Below are 12,029 nucleotides of genomic sequence, written 5' to 3'. Positions count from 1 at the left end.
AATCTGGCTTGGAAAAAGTATGCAGGTCAGGAGTTCTGACTTTCTAATCTACGTTGTCAGGGAATCAAAGTTTAAAGTCGCGGGTTCAGCGCGACAACGTAACTCACGTCTCACACAGGAGATCAGAGATGACATTTTGGATATTTTTGGAGTACAATAAAAATGACTCTGCAGAAGATTTAGGAGGAATCCTTCCCCTTTGGCTACTCTGTTACATATTTCATGAATGTCATTTCCTTGTACGATCCGGTTAGTCCCCTCCCCCCCACCATTCCTGGTTCATACATTGTGTCTTCTCCTCTAGGGTGACCCCTATGTGAAGACCGCAAAGAACAGCAACTATGTCTATCCCACCGTTACTACCGATCCGGTGAGTACTCCAGTAATGATTATTCTTTTATCGGCCAATGGGAAGCACTTTCACGTCCCCCTGTAAGAGAAGAGTGCAGAATTATCATTCCACCTTTCTAAATACGTTTTCAGCAATAAATGTTTTTTTTTATATATATATGTAAAAGTATAAAATGTATTGAAAAGTGTCTGTGCTTCCAGGTGCATCAAAACAAATGATGTGCAAATTTGGATACTGTACAAAATAAACACAAGAGGGCGCCTTCATCTAGGTGTAGCACGTTATTAAAAAGAATAAAAAGACAATAAAAATGCACTCACTAGCTAAAAGTGGATAAAGGCGTGTCATTAAGATGATGTTGACAGGAAGTGGAGGGGGTGTGACTACATTGTAGTCACGCCCCCTTCACTTCCTGTCATCTTCACCCAGCCGAGAGAGGTGCTGTTTGGAGCCGCAGCCATCTTGCTATTTCAGGAAGGTGCTGTCGTTTATGTTCCAGCCTGAAGCCCGACAGCTGCACTTCCATCAAGAACTCTGCTTAAGCCAGCCACGTACCCGCTGAGCTCTGCAGCCTTACGGTGCACCTATGGAGGTCTGTATGGGTTTATGAAAAGACTTGATCTACTTTTAACTAGTGAGTGCATTTTTATTGTTTTTTTTTATTCTTTTTAATAAATCACTACACCTAGATAGAGGCGCACTCTAAGTGAAAATGTCAAAATTGGGCCCAATTAGCCATTTTCCCTCCCCGGTGCCATGTGACTCGTTAGTGTTACAAGGTCTCAGGTGTGAATGGGGAGCAGGTGTGTTAAATTTGGTTTTATCGCTCTCACTCTCTCATACTGGTCACTGGAAGTACAACATGGCACCTCATGGCAAAGAACTCTCTGAGGATCTGAAGATAAGAATTGTTGCTCTACATAAAGATGGCCTAGGCCAGTGATGGTGAACCTTGGCACCCCAGATGTTTTGGAACTACATTTCCCATGATGCTCATGCACTCTGCAGTGTAGTGGAGCATCATGGGAAATATAGTTCCAAAACATCTGGGGTGCCAAGGTTCGCCATCTCAGGCCTAGGCTATAAGAAGATTGCCAAGACCCTGAAACTGAGCTGCAGCACGGTGGCCAAGACCATACAGCGGTATAACAGGACAGGTTCCCCTCAGAACAGACCTCGCCATGGTCCACCAAAGAAGTTGAGGTCACGTGATCAGCGTCATATCCAGGGGTTGTCTTTGGGAAATAGACGTATGAGTGCTGCCAGCATTGCTGCAGAGGTTGTAGGGGTGGGGGGGTCAGCCTGTCAGTGCTCAGACCATACGCCGCACACTGCATCAAATTGGTCTGCATGGCTGTCCTCCCAGAAGGAAGCCTCTTCTAAAGATGATGCACAAGAAAGACCACAAACAGTTTGCTGAAGACAAGCAGACTAAGGAGATGGATTACTGGAACCATGTCCTGTGGTCTGATGAGACAAGATAAACGTATTTGGTGTCAGATGGTGACAAGCGTGTGTGGGGGCAACCAGGTGAGGAGGACAAAGACAAGCGTGTCTTGTCTACAGTCAGGCATGGTGGTGGGGGTGTCATGGTCTGGGGCTGCATGAGTGCTGCCGGCACTGGGGGGCTACAGATCATTGAGGGGACCATGAATGCCAACATGTACTGTGACATACTGAAGCAGAGCATGATCCCCTCCCTTCAGAGACTGGACCGCAGGGCAGTATTCCAACATGATAACCACCCCAAACACACCTCCAACACCACCACTGCCTTGCTAAAGAAGCTGAGGGTAAAGGTGATGGACTGGCCAAGCATGTCTCCAGACCTAAACCCTATTGATCATCTGTGGGGGATCCTCAAACGGAAGGTGGAGGAGCGCAAGGTCTCCAACATCCACCAGCTCCGTGATGTCATCATGGGGGAGGGGAAGAGGACTCCAGTGGTGACCTGTGAAGCTCTGCTGACCTCCATGCCCAAGAGGGTGAAGGCAGTGCTGGAAAATAATGGTGGCCACACAAAATATTCACACTTTGGGCCCAATTTGGACATTTTCACTTAGGGGGTGTACTGACTTTTGTTGCCAGCGGTTTAGACATTAATGGCTGTGTGTTGAGTTATTTTGAGGGGACAGGAAATTTACACTGTTATACAAGCTGTACACTCACTACTTTACATTGTAGACAAGTGTCATTTCTTCAGTGTTGTCACATGAAAAGATAGAAGAGAAGATTTACACAAATGTCACTGAGGGGTGTACTTACTTTTGTCAGATACTGTGTGTGCATTAGGATCTCATGACCTAATCTGAGAGGAGCTGCATCCACTTCACCTGCCGTTCCCTACCACCCTCCTGGCCCTCTTATGTGCCCCCCGTTAAATGACCGTTGGGCTCATTTGAATTTGGATGGTGTGCTTTCTTTAGTACGCAGCCACAGCGTGCTATATAGAAAGGACCCTTGCTCTATGGGTGGAAGCAGCGGTTTCTCTGCCGAGATCTGACCTGCACTTTCTGAGTCTGAGCTAGAGCTTTTGAATCAGCAGGGAGCATGAGCTTTGCAGAGCTATCAGTCTGACTCAGCAGAGGGCGCAGTGCACCTCTGCAGAGAGGCCGCTGCTTCCACACACCGAGGCAAAGGTTCCTTCTCTGCAGCATGCTGGCAGGGAACAGGCTTTTCTCCACAAGCTGTGGCTGCTTCGTAAACAAAATGATCTTTTTAGACTCTGCCCACCTTCTGTGATGATGGACGTGAAATGTAGTAAGTGGATGTAAATGATCATTTGACGTTGATGTGTTTGCTTCCTTGTTTCTAGGTGTACGGCAGCCAGGTGCAGTGTGCAGACCGATCGAAATCTCCACAAGTCCCAACCTCCGGTAATACTTCATTGTCACAACTACTACAGAAACTACACAGGGAGCTTTCACCCGGAGCTTCTCGACTCCTTCCTGTAACAGATATAATGTACAAAGTCTTATAGTCGGTTTTCTTTTTAAAGCAACCACAGCCTAAGTAGAAAAACCCGTCCCCTGCCAGCATGCTGTGAAGAAAGACCCTTGCTCTCTGTGCGGAAGCAGTGGTCTCTCTGCAGAGGTCTGAGACACCCCCTACTGAGCCAGACCTATATATATATATATATATATAGCGATACCCCCCGAAGGAGCTGCTTTTTGTTTGTTCAGTCCGTTACTCTGCCTCTCAACCCCCAAAGGACTGTCCCAGCCCCCCTCTGGTGCCCCTTTCTGGAGCCCCCCTTCTGGCGCCCCCTAGCAATGTGATTAATGGAATAACAGTGGGAAATAACACACCGACGCAGTTCTGCTCTCTCAAGTTTACTTGGACCAGAGCAAGGTTTAAAGCAGGGGTCTCCAAACTTTTCAAACAAAAGGGCCAGCTTATAGTCCTTCAGACTTTAGGAGGGCCAAGTTGTGGCCAGCGTGGGCAGAAAATGTCCCGGGCCCCGGCATCAGTGAGAATAAATATGGCCTCGGGGGTTGGTGGTCAATAGGAGTAGGTGTAGTGCCCCTACTATTAGGAGGAATAGTATCCAATCATAGTTGTCGGTGGAAGAAATGGTGCCCCACTTTCGGAGACAGCGAGAGGAATAGTGGCCCAAGGGCCCAATAAAGGCTAGCAAAGGGCTACATCTGGCCCTCGGGCCGCAGTTTGGAGACCCCTGGTTAAAGCGGGAGTCCACCGGGACTCCGCGTTTTTTTTTTTTTTTTTAAAAGCCAGCAGCTACAAATACTACAGCTGCTGACTTTTAAAATAGTGACACTTACCTGTCCAGCGCGCCCGCGATGTCGGCACCCGAAGCCGATCTGTAGATCGTATGTCGGGTGCTGCCGCCGCCATCTTGGGTATGGGAATCAGGAAATGGAGCCTTTCGGCTTCATTTCCCGGTTCCCTACTGCGCATGCGCGAATCGCGCTGCACAATAAGGACGCTCCCCGCTGCCTCTGGGATCCGTGTGTTTCCCAGCAGGCAGCGGGGCACTTGCAGAAAGGGGCGGGCACTTGCGGAAAGGGGCGTAATATACGCCCCTTTCCGCAGAGAGCTATCCTGGAAGTGGGTGTAGATACCTGTACTTTACAGGTATCTGCACCCCCCTCCCCCCTGAAAGGTGCCAATTGTGGCGCTGGAGGGGGGGAGGGTTCCGATGAGCGGAGGTCCACTTTAGGGTGGACCTCCGCTTTAAAGGGGTATTAGTCAGCCAAGCCCTGCATAAGTAGCCAGGACTTGATTGAAACTGTTCTCAGAACAGTCCATAACGCTTTGCAACAATAAAAGAATAATAACAACGTACAGGGATTAAATGGACTCCCAAAGGAAGCTGCTGATTGATGTAGAACACTAAAAGGGGAACCCCAGGCCGGCCTATAGTACCTTTAACCAGGGCCGGTGCTACCACTAGGCAAACTAGGCAGCTGCCTAGGGCGCACTGCTGCTCAGGGGCGCCCGGCCACTGCTTTCCCTCTGTGTCTGCATGCTCTGCAGGCTGCAGCATGTAACCAACTCAGTCCTAGGCAGCTGCTTCATCCGACCAGTAGTGTAATTAGAGGCGCAGCGCAGCACTGGAGCCAGCGCTAGAGGAAGCAGAGCCAAATGCTACCTGTATAGTGGTGCCTTCTGTCACATGGGCAGGGCCAAGGGGGTGGAGTCAGGGGTGGAGCCAATTGGGGGTGGAAAAATTTGGTTTCGCCTAGGGTGTCAAAAATCCCTGCACCAGCCCTGCCTTTAATACTAGGACACAATGAGGTAATTTAACCCTTTCACGACTAAGCCTATTTTTGGCATTTGATGTTTACAAGTTAAAATCCATATTTTTTGCTAGAAAATTACTTGGAACCCCCAAACATTATATATGTTTTTTTAGCAGAGACTCTAGAGAATAAAATGGTGAATGTTGCAATATTTTATGTCACACGGTATTTGCGCAGCCGTGTTTTAAATGCAACTTTTTGGGAAAAGGGACACTTTCATGAATAGAAAAAAAACAAAACAGTAAAATGATCCCATTTTTTTTTTGCGTAATGTGAAAGATGATGTTACGCCGAGTAAATAGATACCAAACATGTCACACTTTATAAAACGCACGCACTCGTGGATTGACGACAAAGTACGGTACCTAAAAATCTCAATAGTCGACGCTTTAAACATTTTTTACGGTTACCAGGTTAGCGTTACAGAGGAGGTCTAGCGCTAGAATTATTGCTCTCGCTCTGACGATCGCGGCGATACCTCACATGTGTGATTTGAACACCGTTTACATACGCGGGCGCGACTTCCGTATGCGTTTTCTTTGCTTCGCGAGCTCGCGGGGATGGCGGGCGCTTTAAAAAAAATTTTTTTTATTTTTTTATTTATTTTAAAATGACTAAATTGTTTTAAAAAAAATAAAATAAATTGATCACGTTTATTGCTATCACAAGGAATGTAAACATCCCTTGTGACAGTAATAGGCGGTGACAGGTACTCTTTATGGAGGGATCGGGGGTCTAAAAGACCCCCCTACCCCTCCTTTACACTTCAATGTATTCAGATCGCCGAAAACGGCGATTCTGAATACCGGATATTTTTTTAAAACCGGCGCCATTGGCAGCCGAGAAAACGGGAAGTGACGTCATGACGTCACTTCCGTGTTTACTATGAGGAGACTGGAACGAAGCCGATTACGGCGTCATTCCAGTTTCTCCCCAGCAGCCGGAGGCAGCGGACATGGAATCGGTGCTCCCGATCGAGCGGGAGCACCGGTAACAGCGGCGGGAGGCGGCTTTTAGCCGCATCGGTTGTTATGGCTGGATAGCCAATCGCCTGCTGAAAAAAACGGTACCGGGATGATGCCTGCAGGTGCGGGCATCATCCCGGTATACCCCCCGGAAGCCGAGTACGCATATCTGCGTACGCTCGGCGGGAAGGGGATAAACACCAGTGATGTGTCCCCTTTAAGAGTGACAACAATAATGTTCTAAGCCCTTGTACACACGGGTTGGACATTCCGACAACAAAATCCATCAGATTTTTTTTCTGACGGATTTTGTCCTAAACTGGTGTATGCAACACACGGCCGGACAAAGTTGTCAGAAAAATCTGATCGTTTGGAACGCGATGACGTTCGTTCGTTACGACGGGACTACGTTGCGGCTAGTAGCCAATAGCTTTGGTCTCGTAATTTGATCTGAGCATGCGTGGCACTTTGTCCGATCGGAATTCTCTACGAACGATCAGAAAAAGTCAGATCGGATTTTTTTTTTCTGAGATCCTGCTCTCAAATTTTTTTCCGTCTGAATTTCCGATGGAAAAAGTCCACACACGATCGGATTTTCCGACAATATAATCCGTTCGGACCTTTTCCGTCTGAATTTCCAACCGTGTGTACAAGGCATAAGAGCAAGGCCTTGCTTTTGTTTTCTTCACCGGCACATTGGAGCTCTATGGAGAAGGGTCCCTCAATGTAACAGAGTGATGGGGAGCAATATAGTTACATAGTTAATCAGATTGAAAAAAGACACAAGTCCATCTAGTTCAACCATGAAAATAAATAAATAAATGATATCATACAATGCCATATATACAATCCTATACCCACAGTTGATCCAGAGGAAGGCAAAAAACCCCAACAAAGCATGATCCAATTTGCTACAATATAAAATAGCTGGTGCTGTGATATAGCACTCCTCTACTAGATCTGGATAACAGGTGTCTGTGCACAGTGTTCAAATATGGTGCTTTATGGAAGACAATAGAATTCCTGGGCAAAGCCCCCTCACCAACCCTGTACGCATTCAGTAGACCTCCAAAGAGCGATCAAACGATTCTCCTGGCTGAAGATGTGTCCCAATATCTTCAGTCTGCTGACCCGGTGAATCGCCGATTTCATGACATTCCGCGTTGCTGCAGAGCATCCTTCTGGAAGCAGGCGGGGTTCTGACCCTCCAGACTGGAGGTGCAGGCTGTGTGCCGCTTGGTAGAAGATTGCTCTCCCAATGGGCCCCAGGATACAAGGCTCTTGGGCCGGGTCCGCCCTGTACTTTTATACGCTCTCCCACAATTCTCTTGACTCTCTGCAGTGCAGCCTGGGATTGGCAGTCCTGCCCCCTCAAACGTCAGTCAGGCTGCTTTGTGCTGGGACTTCATATCCCACAGTTCTCTGCTGCTGCTCCCTGATGATTGGCTCTCGGTCTCTTCCAATGGGGAGGCTACAGGGTGAGCAGTTCTGTGTGTAAAAGAGGAGAGGATTGAAAAGCCCAGGCAGCTGCTAGCAGTGGTCTCTCCAGACCTATACAGAGAGACCACTGCTTCCACGCAGAAGGAAAGGGGACTGTCTCTTTACTCAGGCAGATGGTGCTTTATAAATGTAGTCAGCGGTCATAAATTGAGCCTTTTGTTTTGCTGCAACTGGAATGTGTTTCAGTGACATTAACTAAAAGTTGAATTGGGGTTTCTGTAATTAATCCCACACTCACTGCTGATTGAAGATAGGTCTGACTCGGCAGGGGGTGTGCTGGACCTCTGCAGAGAGACCACTGATTTGCTGGTGTAGCCCTACCCTCGTAGCAAAAGAAGCAGTCCTTGCAGCTCTGTTTGTTTTGTTTTTTTAATTAGGGAAATTGAACTCAGATAGGGAAGGGTTATTATGGGATGCCCATTTGATCAGTAGAACTCTTTATACACCCAGAGTGGCGGCTGGTGTTTTTTTTGGGCGACAAACAATCACCTGTCTCCCCCCCATCCTGAAATAGATAGGGGGAGGTGGCGATGGATGGGGGGGGGGGGGCGGTGCCCGTGTGCCCTTAATGGACGGGCCACCCCTGACACCCGGTATATACACACTTTCTTCTTGTACCTCCAGCACAGAGTTGCTTGCAGAACAATAACTCCCGGGACCAGCTAGCACAAGTTTCAGATTCAGCACAGTCTCAGCTGAATCTGGACGAAGGCCCTTTGCAGGCGGGGACCGCGGCTCCCTATGGTTTAGCCCAAAAAAATAGAGGACTTTGATGCTAGCTGTCCTATATGTGGCTACTGCTCCCAGTACCACCTTTTCAGGCACTGCCAGCCCTCCTGGCTGCAGATGCCCCTTTTTTCCTGCCAGTGCCACCACAGTAGGTCCTGTTTGTAGGTCCTGTTTGCACCCACCCCCCAGACTGGGGAGCCCCTTCAAAGGCCATGACAGCCTAACACTCCATCTCCAGCTTCCACCTGAACTCTCCTCCCCAGCTGGGCTGACCCTGAGTATTTGAGGAGGCCCTCCCTCTGCCGACCCTCTGTTGGGAATTGGTCAGGGCCTTCAGAACACTCCATGCAGCCCCACCTTACTTCCCCTCCCATTCTTCTGGAAGGTTCCAGTACATTCTAGAAGTAGGGGTGGTCTCAGCAGGCCAGCCAACCGGGGGGGAGGTGGGGTGGTGGTGGCAGCGTAGGATTGTTTGCGGCCCCCCAAAACAAAAAACACCAACCGCCACTGTGTGGGGGTGCTGAATATCTTAATCCCCGGCATGTCCCACCTTACTTCCCCTCCCATTCTTCTGGAAGGTTCCAGTACATTCTAGAAGTAGGGGTGGTCTCAGCCGGCCAGCCAACCCGGGGGGAGGTGGGGAGGTGGGGTGGTGGTGGCGGCAGCGTAGGATTGTTTGCGGCCCCCCAAAACAAAACCCACCAACCGCCACTGTCTGGGGGTGCTGAATATCTGAATCCCCGGCATGTCCGCTCCCTCCAGCTCCTTCATCCCTACTGAATCCTGGAAGTGTGGAATGCTAAAGACTTTTCCAGTAGGGGGCATAGTTTGGACGTTCCACCCAACGGAGAGGTAAGTATATTCAGCGTCTTCTCTAGTAAAAGCCAAGCTCTTTGGGGGGAAATCCCATGACCCCATGTCTAGGGTAGCCGAGGGCTTATTTAACGATAAGGCTGCTTTACTAATGAAGGTAAAGTAATACTAAACGCACGTTGTATAACGTACATTCTCCCTTCTATTGCTGTATATGGATGATGGCTCTGGAATTATTTTAATAAAAAAGAAGAAAAAAAGATTAGTCCCTTTTTCCTAATGGGTATCCAGCTGTCACATGACCCGGCTCTCTCCCAGCCTGCCTGCAGGGAAACTTAAGCAGGAGGAGCTTCTAGTCCTCTGCTGCTGGTCACATGATCATCATTAAAAAAAAAAAAAACAGCCTTTGGAATTAGGAGTAAAAATAAATAATATCAATAAACTGTTTTACATTGTCATACAAATATATGTTTGAAATGAAATCTTTATTATTTTTTGGCAATAACACGGTGTGGGTGGATTTCTGCCAGCCACAGGCTGTGTCACGCCCTCTCCGGCCTGTGTCTTAGAATAAGAGGGAGGTGAAGCCTCCATTAATCTACAGGTAATATCCAGCCCACCCCCCCATTGTGTTTAGCTGGTGAGGGGGAAGGGAGTGGCCTGTCATTGTGTATACGCCCACATGGGTGACTCTATAGTCACATGGGCTGCTCAGATGTGATAGGGAGGAAATGCTCAGCAAAGAATCTCACTGAGAACTGAGCATGTGCAGAGCTGCCTCCACCGCTCTGCAAAATCCCCAACTGCATTGGGGACATGGACAGGAGGGGGCGATAGAGAGCAGCAGATATTTTGCAGAATACAGAAAAGTATGAACAGAATGGAATACACCATTTATTGAGAGTTTTTTTTATGATGGGGGTTTAGGGACACTTTCAGGGGTCTCCAAACTACGGCCCTCCAGTTGTTCGAGAACTACAATTCCCATCATGCCCAGGAATGTCTGAGAATGTCAGAGTTTTACAATGCCTCATGGGACGTGTAGTTCCGCGACAGCTGGAGGGCCGTAGTTTGGAGATCCCAACTGACCGACTAAATAACCCCCCTGCCTGCTGTCATTGTCCTGTGATTCCAAGATTCTGTTTTATATCCTCTATGAGAGTAATAAGCTCTACTAACATTTCATTTCAGTCCATGCACTGCGGCCGGCGGACATCACTGTAGTTGCAGCACTTGGCGATTCACTGACGGTAAGAATTAATAATCATTTGAAATGGGCAGGTGGGCCAATAAGCTGCTCTATAAAAGTGCATTTTATTCCTAAGGAAGATCTTCTCTCTTTTTTTTTCTGCTCCCTTTATAGTAAGGTGCCCCACCCCCCATGCAATGCTTGCGGCTGGATCTCTTACAGTGTAGGCTTTTTGATTTTGAATAGTGACGGGAAGGTTTAATTAAAACCCCTTTCAGGTTATTTTGTTTTCTGCCTGCGTCCTGATAGGGAGATCTCCTTTCACTTCCTGTCCAAAAGATGCTACAGGAAATGAGAGGTAATTCCTCCAAAGAGAGTTGTCATAGCAATGAGTGTCCCCATTGAAGGAGTTTCCTTCAACCCTTGCTCCAGGGGCGTACCTACAGGTACATTAACCCCTGTAGGCCTGAATGTGGGGGCTAGTGCTGCCTCCCTGTATGTCTGGATGTGGGGGCCAGTTGTGCCCCCCTGTAGGCCTAGATGTGGGGGTCAGTTCTGCCCCCCTGTGGGCCTGGATGGGGGTAACAGTGCTGCTCACCTGTATGTCTGGATGTGGGGGCCAGTGCTGCCCCCCTGTAGGCCTGTATGTTGGGGCCAGTGCTGCCCCCCTGTAGGCCTGTATGTTGGGGCCAGTGCTGCTCACCTGTATGCCTGGATGTGGGGGCCAGTGCTGCTCCCTGTAGGCCTGGATGTGGGGGCCAGTGCTGCCCCCTTGTAGGCCTGCATGTGGGGATCAGTGCTGCCCCCCTGTGGGCCTGGATGGGGGGAACAGTGCTGCCCCCCTGTATGCCTGAATGTGGGGGCCAGTGCTGCCCCCCTGTATGGCTGGATGTGGGGGCCAGTGCTGCCCCCCTGTAGGCCTGGATGTGGGGGCCAGTGCTGCCTCCCTGTAGGCATAGATGTGGGGGCCAGTGGTGCCCCCTTTATGCCTGGATGTGGGGGCCAGTGCTGCCCCCCTGTAGGCCTGAATGTGGGGGCCAGTGCTGCCCCCCTGTATGCTTAGATATGGGGGCCAGTGCTGCCCCCCTGTATGCCTGGATGTGGGGACCAGAGCTTCCCCCCTGTAGGCCTGTATGTGGGGGCCAGTGCTGACCCCCTGTAGGCCTGGATGTGGGGGCCAGTGCTGCCCCCTTGTAGGCCTGGATGTGGGGATCAGTGCTGCCCCCTTGTAGGCCTGGATGTGGGGATCAGTGCTGCCCCCCTGTGGGCCTGGATGGGGGGGAACAGTGCTGCCCCCCTGTATGCCTGGATGTGGGGGCCAGTGCTGCCTCCCTGTAGGCCTGAATGTGGGGGCCAGTGCTGCCCCCCTTTACGCTTAGATATGGGGGCCAGTGCTGCCCACTTGTATGCCTGGATGTGGGGACCAGAGCTGCCCCCCCGTATGCCTGGATGTGGGGACCAGTGCTGCCCCCTTGTATGCCTGGATGTGGGGACCAGTGCTGCCCCCTTGTATGCCTGGATGTGGGGACCAGTGCTGCCCCCCTATACACCTGGATGTGGGGGCCAGTGCTGCCCCCCTGTACACCTGGATGTGGGGGCCAGTGCCGCCTCCCTGTATGGCTGTATGTGGGGGCCAGTGCTGCCCCCCTGTATGCCTGGATGTGGGGACCAGTGCTGCCCCCCTGTAGGCCTGGATGTGGGGGTGGTGGCATGTAGAG

The 12,029-nt window shown here is 50.0% G+C and overlaps 1 protein-coding gene across 1 annotated transcript in view; it reads left to right on the top strand.

The window, feature by feature from the left end:
- LOC143986951 (phospholipase B1, membrane-associated-like) overlaps positions 1–12,029 on the top strand; it is a 200,230-nt gene that overhangs the window by 118,353 nt on the left and 69,848 nt on the right. Inside the window, exons 29-31 of the mRNA XM_077485364.1 lie at positions 305–370; positions 3,168–3,228; positions 10,314–10,372. Coding sequence (XP_077341490.1) covers positions 305–370; positions 3,168–3,228; positions 10,314–10,372 — 186 coding nt within the window. The remainder of the gene's footprint in view (positions 1–304; positions 371–3,167; positions 3,229–10,313; positions 10,373–12,029) is intronic.

Source organism: Lithobates pipiens, unplaced genomic scaffold (genome assembly GCF_037356315.1).
Source record: "Lithobates pipiens isolate NorthernLeopardFrog02 unplaced genomic scaffold, aLitPip1_a1.2 Scaffold_18, whole genome shotgun sequence".
NCBI lineage: Eukaryota > Metazoa > Chordata > Amphibia > Anura > Ranidae > Lithobates > Lithobates pipiens.
This window is presented reverse-complemented; position numbering and strand designations above follow the sequence as displayed.